This window comes from Caloenas nicobarica, chromosome 3, assembly GCF_036013445.1.
Source record: "Caloenas nicobarica isolate bCalNic1 chromosome 3, bCalNic1.hap1, whole genome shotgun sequence".
NCBI classification, from domain to species: domain Eukaryota; kingdom Metazoa; phylum Chordata; class Aves; order Columbiformes; family Columbidae; genus Caloenas; species Caloenas nicobarica.
In genome coordinates this window covers 1,502,994-1,522,769 of record NC_088247.1, presented here as the reverse complement: position 1 = coordinate 1,522,769, position 19,776 = coordinate 1,502,994, and the positions used below count along the sequence as shown (strand labels likewise).

Genomic DNA, 19,776 nt, shown 5'->3' with positions numbered 1-19,776 from the left:
GAGACGCGCTTCTCCTTCTCCCCCAGCTCTTGCCATCTCTCTTCCAGCTCTAGGTCTTGGTCCCAGTATGTTTATGGCTTCCAAAAGGGTGTGTTATCATTGTCATGGCCCGGCTGATGGCACTGGGGGGACCAAGTGGCTCTGCCTGGCCCCATCATCCCAATGGGTGGTGAACCAGGCACAAACCAGCGGTGACCCCACCGTCCCAGTCTGCCCAGTGCTCGCTCCGGCGGCATTCCCAGAAGGGGAGCAGTGCACCCACATATGCCCACCCCAAGGGGACAGAGGTGACCATCCTGATGGTGTCACCAAGCCAAGCCAGTCCCCCCCCAGCCCTGTAGAGTTGTTGGAGGGTGCTTGGCTCTGCTCCGGGACCATGGATGGGATGGGACAAGGGCTCCTCGGGACGCCGAGTGGCCTGGGGGAGCTGCAGGCTGCATCGGGAAGTGGGCAGCACCCCAAAACCAGCGAGGGACCTGCAGTAGCACCTTAAACCATCCCCCCCACCTTGTCCCCTCCCAGAGACTGACCACAGTGGGTGCACATCCCACGCCAAGGCAAAGAACAGCCGTGATTTAGGGTCAGCTCAGCATATTTCCCTCTGCTCCTCCGTGCCTCAGTTTCCCCCTGGGTGCAGCAGGGAACAAGCACCTCTCCCCTCTCTGGGGGCTGCGGTTGCTCCTGCCCGTCGTGCGCTGAGCTGATGGGGAACTGGGCTCCGAGGGGAGAGGGAAATTGTGGAGACCCACTGGAGCTGGGACACGGACCGCCCCACTCACCCCCCTCCTGCCCCAGGGGCAGGACTTCCACGGGAAACTCCCCCCCATAAGCCGAGCGCACCCGGGAGATCCTCCTATCCCGATTCCCCCCAGGATGCTCCTTCTCCGGTTCCCCCAGGGATGCTCCTACACCCCGCGGGGGAAGCGTCCTGCCCCGGTCCCCCGGGGATGCTCCTGCCCCGGCCCCTCCGGGAGATGCTCCTGCCCCGGTTCCCCCGGGGATGCTCCTACACCCCCCGGGGGATGCTCCTGCCCCGCCCCGGGATTCTCCTGCCCCGGCCCCCCGGGGATGCTTCTGTCCCGGTTCCTCCGGGGATGCTCCTGGCCCTGTTCCCCCGGGGATCATCCTGCCCCAGTTCCCCGGGGGATGTTCCTGTTCCGGCTCCCCCTGTTCCTGCCCCAGTTCCCCCGGGGATGCTGCTGTCCCGGTTCCCCCAGGGATGCTCCTGCCCCGGTTTCCCGGGGGTTGCTCCTGTCCCGGTTCCCCCGGGGATGCTCCTGTCCCGGTTCCCCCGGGGATGCTGCTGTCCCGGTTCCCCCGGGGATGCTCCTGCCCCGGTTCCCCCGGGGATGCTCCTGCCCCGGTTTCCCGGGGGTTGCTCCTGTTCCGGCTCCACCGGTTCCTGCCCCGGTTCCCCGGGGGATGCTCCTGCCCCGGTCCCCCCACCCGGCTCCCCGCGGCCAGGGCGGCCCGAGGCCGGCGAATGGGCGGCGGGGGCGGCCCCGGAGGGTGGGGGGTGGGTGTGGAGCCCGGCCCCCCGTCCCGTTCCCCGCCTACAAAACCCTCCCGGCCGGGCGCTCTTTGCTCACAGCCTGCGGCTCCGCAGCCGCTCCACCGGCCCCACGCATCACCCACCGCCGGGGACGCCCCCCACCCATGGGAGCGGCGGCCCCTCTGCACCCGGGGGGAGCTGGCGGTGCGGTCGGGGGCTCCCCTTGCTGTCCTCGCCCCCCCGCCCCGGCCACTATGTCGCAGCCCGGGGACTGAGCCAGAAGACGGGGGAAGGAGCCACGGGAAACTCGCTCCTGCGTGGGTCTGCCCGGCAGGTGAGTGGTGTCGCGACAGAGGACACGCGTCTCCGGGGCGGGGGCGGGGAGAGGGATGGGGGGTGGAGATGGACACCCCCTGCGTGGGGTGGGTGCAGGGGGTGCTCCCTGAGCATCCCTGCGTGGGGAGCCGCCACCCCCTGGGATGCAGAAGGAGGAGCGAGGTCTGATCCCGCGGTGCTGTGAGACCCCCCCGGGTCACACGAGTGATGTCCCCCGCCGTGGGACAGGGACCAGGGCCTGAGGATGCTGCTCCTGGCCAGGGTGGTCCCTGTGCCCAGCGGGGCTGGTGTTAGCGGGGGGGATGGCAGGAGCTGGGGGCCCCCATGGGGCACAGCACCCATGTGCTGCCAGCTGGAGCTGGGGGGGTCGCAGCGCACAGGAATGAGTTTGGGAGTGCTCAGCAGGTCCTGCTTAGGGGGTGAGTTTAACTCCTTCACTACCAGAGCCCTGCTGGGGGCCGATTCCAACCCCCCGGCTGGGTGCTGTGACAAAACCTTGGTGGCAGTGGGGGCACAACCCCACCAGGGCTCACAGTATTTGCTGTGGACATGAGACCAGCCCAAATCCAGCCTCCTGACCAGAGGGGCAGTGACAGCAGGATCAGGCCCCTGGGCTTGGCTCATAGTCAGGGTGCGGGGATATCTGGGGGTGCAGGGGTACCCCAAGTCCTTAGAGTGAAAGATGTCCTGGGAAGCTCACATAGCTACAATGGGCCCCCATCTCCCCAGCCCTGGAGAGGGACACCAAGGCTGGACATCTGCAGGGCAGGTGGTCAAGCACGGGTGGGTGGTAGGAGCCCCTTCTTGGCCAACAAAGGGTCTGTGGTGGTGGGGAGCATCTCACTGAGCTGCAAGGACACAGGCAGGACTTGCTGGTGGTGGACCTGTGGTCCTGCTGAGCCCACCCACCAGCTTCTCCCTGCATTGGCTGAGAGGGTCTGGGTCTCATCTGGGGCACTGCCAAGCCCAGCCTGGGCCATGGGCAGGTCAAGAAACCACAGGCTGAGATGTGGTGGCCGGTTTTGCCAAGCAAGAGCAGGCAGGTCATAGGACAGAATCATAGCATCATTTTGGTGGGAGGGGACCCTCAAGATCATGGAGTCCAACCGTTCCCCCAGCCCTGGCACTGCCCCATGTCCCTGAGAACCTCATGTCCGTCTGTCCAACCCCTCCAGGGATGGTGACTCCAGCACTGCCCTGGGCAGCCTGTTCCAATGCCCCACAGCCCTTTGGGGAAGAAATTGTTCCCCACATCCAACCTCAACCTCCCCTGGCGCAACTTGAGGCCGTTTCCTCTGCTCCTGGCGCTTGTTCCTGGGGAGCAGAGCCCGACCCCCCCTGGCTCCAAGCTCCTTTCAGGCAGGTCAGAGATCAGAAGGTCTCCCCTCAGCTCCTGTTCTCCAGCTGAACCCCCAGCTCCCTCAGCCGCTCCCATCACCCTTGTGCTCCAGCCCCTTCCCCAGCTCCGTTCCCTTCTCTCAACTCGCTCCAGCACCTCAAGGGTTTTCTTGGCGTGAGGGGCCCAAAACTGCCCCAGGATTGGAGGTTTGGCCTCCCCAGTGCCCAGCACAGGGGGACCATCACTGGTCCTGCTGGCCACACTATTCTTGATAGACAAGGTCCCCTGGCAGCAGGTCCATGGACCCAGCACGACGGTGCCAGCACCATGCAGGGCACAGGATTAGCCATGTCAGGGTACACCACAGCCGCTCAGCACCATCTCATGTGCCTGTTCTGCTCCACCAGGATGGAGAACAAAGCCATGTACCTCCACACCTTCAACGAGAGGGAGAACGGCTCCATCTTTGAGGAGCCCTTTGAGGGAAGGAACCTCTCCAAACTGAACCTCTGCGAGGACGGTGAGTACGGGCTCCACGTGCGGATGCGTCTGGAGGGGCTTTGAACATGGTGGCAGAAACCTGGAGAGCTTCTGGGGGGGACATAGTGACTTGGATTGCTCAGGGAGCAGCTCAGCGATTTGGTGAAGGTGTCTGGTCTGAGTTGGGGGCTCAGCTCCAGCTGTGGGTCCCAGGGGACCAGAGCAGAGGAGCGATCCCTGCCCTGGGGGTGCCTGGGGGAGGTTATCTTGGTGATGAACGTGTGTGTCCTAAACGGAGCAGGAATCTTCTCCTCTCCTGTTGGCACAGCCCCATGGGGAGAAACACTCAGGGAATCCTCTTGCAAGGAGGTGTCTGTGCCTCCTGTCCTGTCTCCTGGTCTGGTCTGATGGGGAACGACCCTGGGGGTGTCCAGGATCTCATGTGGTTCTGCCCCTGACCCGGGCTGTGCTCCAGGGAAGGTCACTTTGCTTGCTAAAGGCTGATTTTTGGGGTGGCTTTTTTTGGTATTCTTTTTCCTCCTTCAAGCCTCTGGTTCTCTTGCATGTGGTTTTGTCCAGCGATGCTCTGCAGTGGGGACAGAACCACTGGGGAATGTGGGACCTGCTTAGAGTCCTGTGGGGCCACTGGGGAAACTGGTCGTGTTCTGAGCAGCCTTCCCAGTGCTGCTGTCCCCCACCACAACCATGGGATCGCGGTGATGGGGGACTCACCTTCCTGGTTTTAGGCATGTGGGGCATCCCTGGGATGTGATGAAGAATCCTGGGCACTTCCAGAGGGCATGTCCTGTGCCAGGATGAGATGCATACATGCACTGGGTGAACTGGGAGCACCCAGTCCTGGCTGAGTTGCTTTTGGATGCTTGTGTGGCGCAGGTGGCTCATCATTGCAAGAGGAGGTGGTCATTGCAAGAGGAGGTGGTCATTGCTGTGTGGGTGTCTCCTCCTGCCCTCCAGCCTCTGGGATGGGGACATTTTGAGTCCAGAGGGTGGATTTCCCCTCCAGGTGAAAGCTGAGTCTTGACGCCATTCCCCAAACTTGATGTCACCCTGCAAGTGTCCCCCTGCTCTCAGCAGCGTCTACTCCTGCTTCTGCCCACCTTCCTGCAGCAGAGAGAGGGGCAGATCCTGCCCAGGGACTGTCCCCATGTCCCCAGACAGGGCAGGGGGTGGTGGAGCCTGGAGGGAGGGATGCTGGAAGAGTTGGTGTCCTCCACGACTGAGGCCACCCTTCCCAGCAGAGACCTTGCCCTGGTGTGGGCAGCGTTCAAGGTATCTCCCTGGCTTGGGCAGTTTTGTGGCAGGTTTTCCTGGACCTCTGAGGACATAATTCACCATAACTCACCCTGGCCCTCCAAGGAATCGCAGGATGGTTTGGGTGGGAAGGGAACTCATCCAGTGCCCCCCCTGCCATGAGCAGGGACATCTTCACCAGCTCAGGTTGCTCAGAGCCCCGTCCAGCCTGGCCTTGAACCCAATTCCCCCAGGAGATGTTGCTCGTGGGGCTGTGTCTGGGCTGTAGCTGCACAGGCCAAGGGCAAAGTCGACCCCGAGAGCTTCATCATGAGGATGGGACCACCCGACTCCCTTCTGGGTTCACGGAAAGTGCTCAGCATGGGGCTGAGGACCTGCTGCTTGCCGTGACCCCCAGGACATCAGCTCTGGATCCCCCAGAGCTCGGGGACACCAAGTCCTGGCTGCTTTCAGCCTCGCACCTTCTGCATCCCCACCGACCGGCTGGACCAGAGCTCCAGCTCCCCTGGGCATGGGCAGAGGGAAGAAATATTTGCTTTTCCCCTTGGTTACTGGCTGGAACGCGCCTGTGGGCTCCTCGGAGCAAACCCAGCGTACGCAGCTGCGGTCGGTCGCGCTCTGCCCCAAGGAGTGGGTGGTTCGGGGCGCGGGGCCAGCTCCTCCCGGAGCCTCCCAGGACCTGATAGAAGTGTTAATGTCAGAAAAATATTGCAGTTTTTCCTCGTTCTGAACCCCCTCGGCTCCATCTGTTTGGCCGGTGACAGTAAATGGGAACCGCGTGCGGGTAACGAGTTGCAGATGGGGGGTTCTTGGTGGGGAGGCACCACCTTTTGCACCTGAGCTGGGGCGCATGGAGCACCCCATGTCCCTGCGGGGTCCCCTTGGGGTGTCAGCCAGCCTGACCTCAGCACTTCTTCATTTCCGAGCCAAAAAATGGGGCTGAGTTACGCGATACACCCAGCGTAACCCTTCGCTGGCTGGAGGCATTTGCAAAGCTCCAGCAGGACAGACACACGGACCATCAGCTGGGTGCAGCCCAGGACACCCCAACCCATTGTACCTCCTCTCCTTCTCTGGCACCCCAAGGACCTGGTCCCACGGGGAGCTGAGCTCCTGCCCCATGGCTGGTGGTGGGGTGAGGTCCCAAAGCCCAGAAGGGCTGGTCTGGGGTGCAGGTGGGTGTTGCTCTTGGCCATGGATGAGCGCGGTCCCCTCCCCAGGAGGGGTGGCTGTGGTGCTTCTTCCTTTCTCCTGGGTTGATGCAGGTGCTGGGTCGGTGCTACATGGTGCATCAGGGCTGAAAGGGCAGGAAAAGTGGGATGGAGGAACCCAAAGGGCAACGGAGCTGGGGAAGGGGCTGGAGCACAAGTGTGATGGGAGCGGCTGAGGGAGCTGGGGGTTCAGCTGGAGAACAGGAGCTGAGGGGAGACCTTCTGATCTCTGACCTGCCTGAAAGGAGCTTGGAGCCAGGGGGGGTCGGGCTCTGCTCCCCAGGAACAAGCGCCAGGAGCAGAGGAAACGGCCTCAGGTTGTGCCAGGGGAGGTTGAGGTTGGATCTGGGGAACAATTTCTTCCCCAAAGGGCTGTGGGGCATTGGAACAGGCTGCCCGGGGCAGTGCTGGAGTCACCATCCCTGGAGGGGTTGGACAGACGGAGATGAGGTTCTCAGGACATGGGGCAGTGCCAGGGGTGGGGGAACGGTTGGACTCCATGATCTTGAGGGTCTCCTCCCACCAAAATGATGCTATGATTCTATGAAATCTCCAGGGGGTGGGGGTTTTGGACTCTTCCTCCACCTTTTGGTGTCTCCTTGGAGACATCTCAGGTCTGGCAAGGAGCAAACCTGGGTGGTGACAGTTGACCTGGCATGAACTTGCTGGTTCTCAGCAGCTCTCAGAAACCTTGTGTTTCTGCAAGGGTCCAACACAAAAACACAGGCACCCAACACGCTGCACCCCATCCCAGCATCATGGGGTCATCTAGGGAGCCAAGGCATCAGGCTGAAGCATCACTGCAGCCTGGGGCTGGGGGCAGAAGGATGTGGGGTCTGTATGCAGATCAGGCTCTGGCTCCTATCTAAGACCACGAGCTGGCCCAGATTTCAACATCAGCTTGGGTTTTGAATGTGTGCGAAGCCCAAAACCAGATGATTTTTCCCTGTCGCTGGGTTCATGGCACAGGACCCTTTCCTTGTCTTTCCTTACATTTTCCTTCTAGTTACTTTATTCCTAAAACCCACCTCCTTCTCACCCAGCTCTTGCTGCTCGTGACAGCATCGAATAGGAGCTGGATCTCAGTAAGGACAGGTTTGGGCAAGCAGGGGCTGGCAGGGATGTCAGGACCCAGGTGTCTTAGAATGGTTTGGGTTGAAGGGCCCTTCCCAGCCCCCCCAGTGCCCCCCTGCCATGGGCAGGGACATCTGCACCAGCTCAGGTTGCTCAGAGCCCCGTCCAGCCTGGCCTGGGATGTCTCCAGGGATGCTTCAGCCACCACCTCTCTGGCCAACCTGGGCCAGGCTCTCACCACCCTCAGCACAAACAATTTCTCCCTCATGTCCGGCCTGAATCTCCCTCCTTTAGTTTAAAACCATCACCCCTTGTCCTATCACAACAGGCCCTGCTCATAAGTCTGTCCCCATCTTTCTTCTCGGCCCCTTTTAAGTCTGGAAAGGCCGCACTAAGGTCTCCCCGGAGCTTCTCTTCTCCAGCTGAACCCCCCAGCTCTCTCAGCCTGTCCTCCCAGCAGAGCTGCTCCGGCCTCGGGTCATTTCTGGGGCTCCTCTGGACCCAAATCGATGGTCCCAACCCAGGGAAAGTCATGTGGGCCAACAGTGGGGCATGCAGAGCTGTTTCTGCACCCACAATGTGTTGCCCAACTTATATTTGCAATATTTCCCCGGGCGGGAGATGCTCCCCCTGACACCCCGCTCTGTCCCCAGGTCCCGGGAGGAGGATGAAGGCAGCGGGACGCTGTGGCCGGTTGGGCTCCTTGGCTGCACTGAAGTACGCCGTGGTGGGACTCTACCTGCTCGTCTTCCTCATCCTCGTCGGAGTCTTCATCCTTGCAGGTAAAGGTGCTGCGGTTCCCCAGGGTGATGCTACCCCGTGCAGGATCTCGGTGCAATGTGAGTTGGGTCTGGCTGTGAGCATGGGACCATGGCTCTGGTGACACTGTGGTGGCATTTGGGAGGGTTTTCCATTCTATCCAGCGGAGAAAAATCTGGGATCCAACAGAAGTGGGGTGCAGAAGCAATGCCCGCCTTGGGCATCGCCTTCACACCCCATTTCCAGCTCCCTGGGGACAATGCCAGGAACCCACTGGCTCATACTGCATGTCCGGAGCACTTTTGATTTAAGCTTTGAGGCTGGAGTGGCCGGAGGGTCCAAACTTCATGTCCTTGGGGACGGCGAAGCTCAGGAGCCCCATGTTCAAGGCTCGAATTGTTCCCAGAGCTGCTGGGTTGGCACCGATCCCCCCCCGTGTTCCTCGGGGTAAGGATGGCGATGCAGGCTGGGTGTTATTCTTGCACAGCACATCCCCACAAGGCTCCTGCCCCTTCCCTCTGTGTTTTTTAGGGAGTGCAGGGATGGGAAAGCTGCTGGCAAATGCCCATAATTGCTCCCAGCTCCCCCCCGTGTACACATCCCATGTGGTCCGTGTCACCGCCAGTTTGTTTTCCCCCTCATCGTGATGGAAAGATGCCTGGTTGAAACCACAACCCCATTACCCCCACCTTGCACCCATACCACCCCCGTGTGGGGCTCTGCTGGGGGGGGTGGGCTTGGAAATGGCCTCGAATTGGGAAATGCGACCACCAAAGACCAGCTCCTTGCTTCCCACCCACCTCCTTCCCAGCTTTAACCCCAGCATCCATGGGGCGAGACATGAAAACCCCCCTTTTTCCAGCCACAAACCTCCTTTGGGATGATTTTCTGCACCCTGCCTGCTGGGGGGTGATGGATTTAATGTTTAACTCCAGCTGCTGGCACTGTGAAGGCAGCTTGTGTCTTTTGCAAAGGGTGGATTTTTTTTTTATTTTTTTTTTTTTCTTGGGCTGTGGAAGGGACAGAGAAGGTTTCGCTGGAATTTTGAAACCTCTCCCACTTATTTCTTGCATTACATTGTTTGAATGTTGTTGTTGGCCGGCGAAACCCCGAGCGAGGGATGCCGTGAATTGTGCAAAGAGCTCGGGACGGACGCTCTTGTCCTGGGCTGAGCTACAGCTGCTCACCCCAAAGCAGCTCCAGCAATAACAATCACATCATGGCATCTGGAAGAGCTGGAGGTTCATGATCATGGGCACCTTTAAAGCCCCGTCTCCCGGAGTCCCGTGACTGGCAGGACTTCAGCTTTCAGGAAAAGCCCAGTAAAAACCACTTTACGCCCTGGGTTGCGCGCCACAATCTTGGAAAAGAAAGGACAAAATGAAGAGAGAAATCATCTCTTTCGTTATTGCTTTCCGGAACTTTAAGCCAAGGCTTTGGCTGTAGCTGACCCAAGTGCTGGGGTGGCCTGGCCAACCACGGGTGCCCAGAGCTTGTCTTATCCCATAAAGAAAAACCACAGGCACAAGCTGGTCTGGCAACAGGCTGAAGAGCAGCTCGTTAACCAGAGACCCCATCCACACATGTAGCCCATGGATACAGCTCTGATGTCCCCAGCTTCAGCCTGTCACCTCGATGTTGGAGCCGATGGTCTTCGGAGGAGCAGAACTGGGTATTCCTGGGCACCCTTAACCACGGAGGGCTTGGTTTTCCCATGGAACATCCCACTTAGTGCTCATGGAGAACAGACACCAGCGTGTCGGAGCTGAGACCTGCCCGGCATCCCCCACCTTCCGTCGGAGGGGAAGATACCCAGAAAGATACAGCATTTAGTGAAGAAAACTTGTCCTCACCTCGTGCTTGGGCTGGGGAGAGCTGTTCATGATGCTGGAAGAGGAACATCCCTGTTTGACGCCACCTCTGTCCTCCCACAGCCGCAGTGACGTCCCTGCTCGGAGCAGATCCCGCCTGGAACAGACACTGTCCCACCCAAGACATCTGAATGCCTGGTGTCCAGCACATCTCCAGACCTGATGCTCTTTGGAGAGGGATGTGGAGCTGTTACACCCCAGCTGCTCCCCAAAATACAAGGGTGATGGGGAAACTGTGTCCCCGGTCCATGTGCCAGCATCCTTCATCCAGGGCCAGCAGCACGGAGCGGGGATGCTCCACTTGCCCCGCTCCACTGCTTCCCCTCCTGCCCACGGGAAAGGAGGAAAATTCCCCAAAAGCCTCCCCGGAACGAACGTATGTGTGCAAACACACAGAGAAATGCGTGTGTCTGTGCAAACACACGCACACCCCAGGGTGCTGCCTGGGAGGGCTGCGGTGTTGCAGGAAAAATCACCCCCCTGGAGATACCCCAAAACACGCTGGTGTCCCCAGAATGAGAACCTGGTGCTTTTGGGGATTCAGCTGCCCCAGGCATCATTTTGGGCAGGTGTGCTGTGACTCGCAACACCCTCCGTGGAAATGGGTTAGAAAATGAGCAAACCGCTAAAAATACCGGGAACCACCTCGGAGCTGCGGAAACAGGATGTTTTCAGCAACAGAGCCGGAGCGCTTTCAACACAACCTGCTTTTAATATCCTCTCTCACAAGCCTGGCAGCAGTTTTCTGGCTCCTGGGGACGCACACGCTCTTTCTCCCCGCCCCTGTCTCCCCCTTGCCGCCCCCCAAAAAGGCACCTAGCCCAAATTTAGGAATCTGACCTCGCGCTTTTTTTTCTTTTTTTATTTTTTTTTAATTTTTTTTTTTTGCAAGGTCTGGGTTAAATCCCAGCCGCCTGCATGCACAGACCTGCACTTTGGTGTTTGAACCCAAATCCTAACCCGGCTCCGTGCCCAGGGAACCCAGCCCTGAGCGGCTCTGCAGCACTGAGAAGCCAGACAGGGCTCGTTAAGACTCTGCTAATGAGCCAAGCGCCGTTGTGTGGGCATCTGAAACATGCACACAGATGGGCATCCGACCTGCACCCCATCTCCGTGCCGATATTTGCATTGAGAGTGGCCACATTTCCATACGTGGCATCCAAGGAAGAAGCAGCCTCCGTTTCAAGGGTCGTAGCCCCAAAACCCAAGCCCAACCATTGCGTCAGCCTGGGCTGGTAAGCCCCAGGAAACTTGTGGTGGAGCCAAGTTCTTGCTGCTGCACTCCGTCCCCTGCTCCCCATCCTTCTCCAAATCCTTTTCCTGCAGCTCTTTTCCCAGCCCAGGACTTAGTTTCCACCCTTTCCCAAATGCTGGAAGAAATGTTTTTGTGTTGGGCTGGAGGTTTGGGATGCCCAGACTGTCGTTGTGCACCCAGTTGTGTGTTGAATCATCTGCTCGACTTCCCCATAGAGAAAATACCCCAGGGGATTCTGTGGCGATGGCCCCCAGGGTTCAAATCATCATCAGCACCTTCAGCTTGGACACTAAACTGAGGTGTCCTGTGAGACTTTGTGCACAGCCTCTCGGTTTTCTGCAGCTACATAATGCTGCAAAAGTTGGATTGTCAAGGATGGTGAAAACATCCATATTCAACATAGAATCATACAACATGCACGTTTGCTTTGCAGCATCACCGTGGAGCCTAAAAGGGGGGAAGAGAGATTTGGGGTTCATGCAGGGGTGCAGGGTTCCTGTGTGCACGTACAGCTGTGCGTCTGTGTGCTTGTCCCCTCTGCAAGGCTCCTGTGGGACAGGTCGCATGAAAATGATTATTAGGAGCAAGAGGGCACAGGTCATATTCTCCATTCACCCCAGCAAAGGGGTGGTTTCCATCAAGGCTGGATTATCTCTGCCAGAGCCCACGTCCTGCAGGTATGAACTGATGGGAAGAGCTGCCTGTGGTCCCTGTTGTGCAAAAATGTGAGTGTCAGTGTGTGCACAGCTCCAGGTGCATATGCACAGGTTGCAATGCAGATGTGCAGAGAGGGCAGGAGCTTGCATGCACATTCACATTGTGCTGCGTGCATATATGTATGTATTTATACAAACATATGTGTATTTAGTAACCTCAAGGCATTTCTCTTCCTGTACTGCCTGCAGCGAGGGGTTCCACAGGTGAACCCCCCCATCTATTTGCCGCTGCCGTTCCGTGCCCATTAGCTCTTTAGCACCTTCGCACCCATATGTGAGTGTGACCTTGCACGGGGCTGGGGCTGCTCTGTTCAGCAGCAGAAGGGCCTGGGAAGGCTTTCGGGGTAGCACTGTGGGGTTCTTGCAAAGCTTTTTTCCTCCAAACAGGGGTGGGGACAGCAGCCGGGAAGACGGTGTGTCCCCAAAACACAATAGCAGGAGGGAACAGCTGCTCAAGGAGCCTTTTGGGGACTGTTAGCTCATCTGCAGCGCTACCAGGAGCTGGTTTGGGGCTCCATGGTGGGGAGTGGGTCTGTGCTGGGGGTGTTTGTGTGTGTGTGCATGTGCGTATGTGACAAGAGAATGGACCAGACTCTGTTCAGTGGTGCCCAACGCCAAGGTGAGGGGCAACGGGCACAGACTGAAACACAGGAGGGTCCATGTGAACATGAGGAGAAACTTCTTTGCTGGGAGGTGCCAGAGCCTGGCCCAGGCTGCCCAGAGCGGCTGTGGAGTCTCCTTCTCTGGAGACATTCAAACCCGCCTGGACCGACCTGTGTGATCTGCTCTGGTGACCCTGCGTGAGCAGGTGGGTTGGACTGGGGGATCTCCAGAGGTCCCTTCCACCCCAACCAGGCTGGGATTCTGTGCGCATTTGTGTGCGCACACACGTGTGCGTGTGTATGTGCACACTGTGCCTGCACGTGTGCTGTGTGCATGCATCTCTGCTGTGTGCACATGTGTGCAGGGTGCATGCGTGTGCATGCATGTGTTAATACCCGTATGCTTTGTGTGCGCGCACATGCTTGTGTTCACCGTGTGCATGCACGTGTGTGCTGTGTGCATTTGGGTGTGTGCACGCTGTGTGGATGCATGCGTCTGTGCTGTGTGCATGTGTGAATGCATGTGTGCTGTGTGCATGTGTCTGCATGCACCAGCACTGTGTGTGCATGTATGCATGTGTTCACTCTGTGCAGACTTGAGTGTGTGCAGGTATACATGTGCAAGTGTGCATAAGTGTCTGTGCTGTGCACATGCCTGCATGTGTGTGTGAGCACATATGTGCAAACAAGAGCTGTGTTCGTGCATTTATGCATGTGCTCCAGGCTCCCAGCAACTCCATGACCTACCAGCTCCCAGCTCTTGATTTCATGCAAAGAACAGACACCAGGGCGGGCGTTAGAGAATCACAGAATCGTTTTGGTTGGAAGAGATCCTCCAGATCATCAAGTCCAACCATTAACCCAATCTTGGCACTACCCCATGTCCCTGAGAACTTAGTTTAGTGCCAGTGCCAGGGATGATCCAGAGCAGCCTGAGTTGCTCTGGGGTTGGTGGCTGTAGTTCCAGGGCTGGGCAGAGAAGAACCCCAGGGATCTCAGATGGCTGTTTTAAGTGATTTGTGGGAATTTAGGGAACTCTTCAGGTTTTGCAGGTGCAAAGGGAGGAGCTCACCTGTGCTCCCCAAACTTTGGCCACCGCGGGACCTGGATTATGGGTGATTTCTCTTCATCCCGGTCACACAGCGTTGCTTCTCCCCTTGGTTTCCTTGCAAGGAAGCCGTGGTTGTCTCCATGCCCATCATGGACCTCTGAAGGTCCCTTCCAACCCAGATTATTCTGTGATTCTATGGGCACTCTGGGTCCAGAAGGATTCGAGGGAGCAGCTTTGGTCACCCACGCAGGAGGCAGCAGCACCCAGCCCTTTGCCAGCCCCGTGGTGGCTTTTCCCAAGGTCCCTCCTTGCCAATTGTCCCCTCTCAGGGTGGCCTTGGGCATGTCACCTGGTTGCTTTCTGAACTGTGAACCCCCATGGGCAAAAGCCCCCCGAGATGGTGCCCACTGGGCTCTCAGCACAGCAGGGACAGGTGATATAACTGGTGACATTGAGGTGTCCCCCCTGCAGTGACACAGGTGACAAGCAGGGATGTGCAGAGGGGACCAAACAACATCAGCATGCCCCAGCCTGGAAAGATGGGACAATCCAGCAGCAAGATTAATTCATGGATGCTAATTAATGAAGAAAAGATGCTTTCAGTGCCTGGGAGATGCTCAGGTCCCCTGGTACAGCACAGTGGGTCCCCCCAGTCACAGTGTGTCCCCTGGGGCACCCAGTGCCACCGCAGCGGGTGGCCCCAGCCCCTTCGTGCCTGCACGGCTGCCTTTGCCCTCTCCTTAATCCTGCGATTTTAATTCGAACCAAACGCCTTCGTTGGGTTTCTCCTCCCTGGAAATGAGGGGGTTGAGCTGCCAGGACGGTCCCACGCCAGCCCGCAGCCTCACGCCAGCCCCAGCGCCGCTGGAACAATGGGGATTTTTGTTTGGTTGGTTTTTTGTTTGTTTTAAATCTCATTATTCGCGGGGGTTTGGTTTTGAGTCCCCCACTGCGTTGGACACCCAGAGTCGCTGCAAGGCAGAGGGAGATGATGATATTCCCCTGCCTGGATCAGTGATTTTTGGGGTTCACCAAGGTGTGATGGAGTGCAGGATTGGTTTTTACTGGGTGCTACTGGGCTTGCTGGGCAGGGGGTCACTAAGGAAGTGCTAGGAGCCGCTGAGAGCAAGAGGCTCCCCCCAGATTTCCAGGTTCCCCCTCCAAACCCCATCTTGGTGCTCTGGGAGCTGGTGCAAGACCAGGAGGGGTTTGGGGTGGGGATGGCCAGGAGCTCTGTCCCATCGGGGATGCAGAGGTGGCGGATGAAGGATGCTCCTGAGCCGAGGTGGGATATGACAAGGGGTGATGGTTTTAACCTAAAGGAGGGGAGTTTCAGACTAGGTATAAGGAAGAAATTGTTTGTGCTGAGGGTGGTGAGAGCCTGGCCCAGGTTGGCCAGAGAGGTGGTGGCTGAACCATCCCTGGAGACATCCCAGGCCAGGCTGGACGGGGCTCTGAGCAACCTGAGCTGGTGCAGATGTCCCTGCTCATGGCAGGGGGGGCACTGGGGGAGCTGGGAAGGTCCCTTCAACACAAACCATCTTGTGATTCTGTGATTCTATGATTCCTCTCTCCATCCTTCCCTTGGGAAGAGCCCTGGCAGCCCCGGGATGCGGTACTTGGATTTTGACAGCAAACCGCACCCCGAGCCGTGGAGACCTTCCAAGCCAACCTGCTGGTCTTCATTACAGAGTGAGAGGGTTGAGCTCAGGCCCAGGAGCAGCGGCCAGAAGGGAAACCTGATTGTTAAAGTTAAAATTAAAACCTCAGTGGGGGGAAGCAGCAGTTTTGAAGGTCTGTTTTGAGGAAAGGGAAGCGGATGCTTTTAGCAGCCAGTCCTCTGGCCCAAGGCAAACACAACTGGGCGAAGCTTTGTAGCACCTTGACCCACCTGGCAGAGCCCAGAGCCCGAAGCCCAGAGCTGCTGGGAGCCTTTGCTGTCCTTCCCGAGCGAGGTGTCTCCTTCTCCAGACCTTCAGCAACCAACATTCTTTTCCAACCACGGAGAAAACTGTGGGGCCAGAGAGGAGCTGATGGGGATGAATCTTTTGGGGTTTGAGGTAGGGCTTCCACCTCCAAGCACCAAGGAACAGGTGGATGTCACAGAATCACAGGCTGGTTGGGGGTTGAAGGGACCTCTGGAGATCCCCCAGTCCAACCCACCTGCTCACGCAGGGTCACCAGAGCAGATCACACAGGGTCGTGTCCAGGTGGGTTTGATTGTCTCCAGAGGAGACTCCACGACGTCTATGGGCAGGGTTGCACCTCTCAGGAGGGTCCCCTCTCCATGGGGTGCTTTCTGATGCCTCCGCTTCTCCATCCCTTGCAGTCTCCAGACCACAGACTTCCCCCGAGGACCTGAAGGCGCTGATGGGGAACGTCAACCGCCTCAACGAGAGCTTTCGGGACATGCAGCTGAAGCTGCTGCACCTACCTCTGAAGGGGGACGTGCTGGATCACATCTGGAGGCTCCAGGACCTCCTGCAGAACCACTCGGACTCCTTGTTCCTCATGACGGGGTCACTGCAGAAGCTGGAAGGGCTTCTCTGGAGCCTGCAGACCCAGGCCAGCCAAACCGACAAGGCAGTGTCCAACCTGTGGGACAGCTTGAGCCAACAGAGCGACGCGGCTCAGCAGGAGATGTACAAGCTCTCGGTGGAAGGCAACAGCAGCCGGCTGCTGCTGCAGCACCACGACCACCTCCTGAGCCACCTGGGCAGCAGGATGGAGAGCCTGAGCGACCAGGTGACGGCCGTCAGCGGGGCGGTGGACACCATGAACAGGACCTTCTCCTACGACGTGAACGTCCACCATACCCGCATCCAGGACCTGCAGGTGCTGATCAGCAATGCCACCGAAGACGCCCGGCAGATGCGGCTCATCCACATCGCCATGGAGCAGCAGCTGAAGCACGAGCTGGCCATCCTCAACAATGTGACCGAGGACCTGCGGCTCAAGGACTGGGAGCACTCCGTGGCACTGAAGAACATCTCCGTGATACAGGGTGAGCTGAAAACCTCTCGTAAGCAGCTCCCTCGCCAGTGCATGAGGCTGTTGTGAGGAGGGGAGTGTCCTCGGTGCTTTGGGTGGTGGTGCAAATGGTCCCTGTGGCATGGGGATGTCCTGTGGGGATGTCTCAGGATGTATCAAATCTGTCAGACAACTCTGTTTAGGTGTCAGCAGTGTTCAGGCATCTCCAGCACATAAAATCATCAAGCCACAGGATGGTTTGGGTTGAAGGGACCATTAAAGTTCACCCAGTGCCACCCCTGCCATGAGCAGGGATATCTGCACCAGCTCAGGTTGCTCAGAGCCCCGTCCAGCCTGGCCTGGGATGTCTCCAGGGATGGTTCATCTACCACCTCTCTGGCCAACCTGGGACAGGCTCTCACCACCCTCATCGTGGTGAAATAGCGAACCCATCCCTGATCACTCTTGACCATTACCCCTAGTTTTGCTGGTCCTTTTTTGTGTACTTATATGGTTGTTTCTCTAATCCCCACTCAGTCTGCTAAGCATCTACTCTCTTTTTCCTGATTATCTGTAAGGTCCAGCCATTTGTCACCCCATTATCTCATGAGTGTAGCTGTATGGCCAGGGTTAACCATCTGCTTAGACATTTCTTCCGCTCTTATGTCAGGAGTGTGCAGATGAGGTTCTCAGGTACATGGGTTAGTGCCAGGGTTGGGTCAACGGTTGGACTTGATGATCCTGAGGGTCTCTTCCAACCAAAACGATTCTGTGATTCTATGAATTTCCCCTGTCCCACATGCCACCCTCTCACCTGGCTGGAGCTCCTCGCTGCAGGAGCTTTTGGAGGCAGAAACCCAAGTGGGTCCAAAAGATGCTGGGCAGATATCAAGGGACACATCCATAGCTGCTAAATATCTGATTGTGGTGGCTCGTTCAGTCCCAAACGAACTGGCCACGGGAGGGGAAACACCATGAAGAAACACAGAAGAGCCCAGTACAAGGTCGTGGGGCAAAGCAAGAGGCTGGGGGGCAGTTGCTCCCCCACTTCTAAGCTGTTGGTTTGTACTTGTGGAGATGCTGTTACTCATTTCTGGTGTTTTCAGCTGAAAAAACAGATGGCGAAGGATGGGGCTGAGGCCAAGGCACTTGATCTGTCTGTCCGTTTGCTGAGCCAGGAGGGGACAGATGTGGTTTGAAGTGCAGCAGCTGCATCTCCCCATCCAGGCCAACCACCACCCTTGGGTGCCAGCAGCTCACTGAGGTCATTTCCCTGGTCATAGAATCATAGAATCGTTTCAGTTGGAAGAGACCCTCAAGATCATTGAGTCCAACCCCTGGCACTGCCCCATGTCCCTGAGAACCTCATCTCCACCTGTTCAACCCCTCCAGGGATGGTGACTCCAGCACTGCCCTGGGCAGCCTGTTCCAATGGTCCTTGGTCTGGTCCTCAGGGGATGTTGGCTCCTGATTCCTGGTTTGAGGCTGCTGGGACCACATTGGACCCTCTGCTTGGAGGTTTCCATAGCTGCCCACCCACCCTTGGTGCCCTCTCTCCCCCTCAGTGCCGTAGGGAGGACATCACCCTCTCTTGGATGAAGCCACCCGGGAGGGAACTGTCACGGAGCCCATGCGCCACGTTACTCCAATTAACACCAGCAGAAAACCAAACAAATCCCCTCCCAACGGGCCAGCACCTGATTTATCAGCTGCTGCGCTGACACATTCCTGGCAGCCCCCACCTCCCCATCCCTCCTCCCTCCTTGCCCTGTCAGCACCCACGGACCCTGGGCCTGGATAATTTTAGGACCCTTGTGCCCACCTATGTTCACCCTGGCTGCAGATGTCCTTGGGTGAATCTGCTGTGCTCCCAACTGGATTCACACAAGCAGAGCCGGTGCTGGGAGATGCGGGGCTGCCTGCCTGGGGGAGCATTTTCCTTCCCCCAAGACCTCAGCTGCCTCGGGCTCTGGCTTTTGGGGCTGTTTGCTGGTGATGGCAGCTTGGGGAGGTCTCCAGGCTCATCTCCAACAGCTGAACCTGCCAAGCAGCTCGCGTGTCTCGGAGAAGGGCTCTGGGTCTTAAACGAGGGTGTCACGGGAGGGAGGATGCCCAAGATCCACCGCCCGCCTGCATCCGCTTGCACAACTCACGGGGTGGGATGCGCTGGCTCGCAGCGGGTCTGCCGGGGTGATGGCAATGATCCCATCTGGCCATCAGAGCTGCGCACGTCATGCAAGTCCTCGCCCCGATAGTTGGGGAGGGTTTTTCTCCTCCGCTGATGCAGCCCAGCCCTGTGCAGGAGAGTGCATCTGGGCTGCGGTTTTCATTCCTGAGTGCAAACCCCAGACATGGTGGGGTGGGGACCAGCTTGGCACGGTGTCTGCAGTGCTGTCTTCCCCGTGCTCCTCCATCCTCCACCCCACCCTGTGTCTCATCCCACCAGCTGTCCCTTGGGACAGGACCGTGCCTGCTCATGGAGCTGCCTGGATGTCCATCAGCCACCAGAACATCTCCCCTCTGAAGCTGCTGCACCTGCCTCTGAAGTGGGATGAGCCTGGAGGCTCCAGGACCTCCTGCAGAACCACTCGGACTCCTTGTTCCTCATGACGGGGTCACTGCAGGAGTTGGAAGGGCTTCTCTGGAGCCTGCAGACCCAGGCCAGCCAAACCAACAAGGCAGTGTCCAACCTTTGGGACAGCTTGAGCCAACAGACACTCCAAGGCAGTGTCTCTTGGAGATGTTCTGGTGGCTGATGGACCACAGGGCTCACTGCTGTGGGAATAGCTGTGAAGGATGGGTGCCACAACCCAGGAGCCAGCAAACAGGATCAGCCCATCCCCAAGCTCCATTTCTGACTCCAGACATTGGGTAAAGTGAATGAGGAACAACTTCCCTGACCGTGTTCTCCCAGCCTCCAGCTCTTACAGAGCTGATGAGATTGTCTGCTGCCCATGGTCACCCTCCATGAAACCTGGCCCCCTTCTTAGCCCCTCCATGCCATTGACCTCCATGGTGACCCATGGGATGGTTTTCTGAGGTGGTAGATGAGAGGAGAGGAGAGGAGATGATGATGAGATGAGATGAGATGAGATGATGATGAGATGATGATGAGATGATGAAATGGTGGCGGAGGATGGGGGGCTGCACTGTAGCAACCGATTTTAAGGAGGAAGGGCAGCTCCAGCCCCCATCCCACCAAGAGGTGCCCCAAGCAGGCAGGTCCCATGTCCCTTCCAGGGTTAACAGAACCGAGGTGGGGCCCTAGCATGGGTTATTTCCACATGTGCCCATAAAACCAGAGCAGATGGAAGTTGCTGGAGCTGCCCCCGCACAGGGGACCTCAGC

General features: G+C 58.1%; 1 protein-coding gene across 2 annotated transcripts in view; it reads left to right on the top strand.

The window, feature by feature from the left end:
• The first annotated feature begins 1,582 nt into the window (after positions 1–1,582).
• The window catches only part of SCARA5 (scavenger receptor class A member 5), a 38,502-nt gene continuing 20,308 nt past the window's right edge, over positions 1,583–19,776 (top strand). For both annotated transcript variants that reach the window (XM_065632684.1, XM_065632683.1), the window contains exons 1-4: positions 1,583–1,826; positions 3,575–3,687; positions 7,858–7,986; positions 15,788–16,462. In XM_065632684.1, coding sequence (XP_065488756.1) covers positions 3,576–3,687; positions 7,858–7,986; positions 15,788–16,462 — 916 coding nt within the window. In that variant the 5' untranslated portion in view covers positions 1,583–1,826; position 3,575. The remainder of the gene's footprint in view (positions 1,827–3,574; positions 3,688–7,857; positions 7,987–15,787; positions 16,463–19,776) is intronic.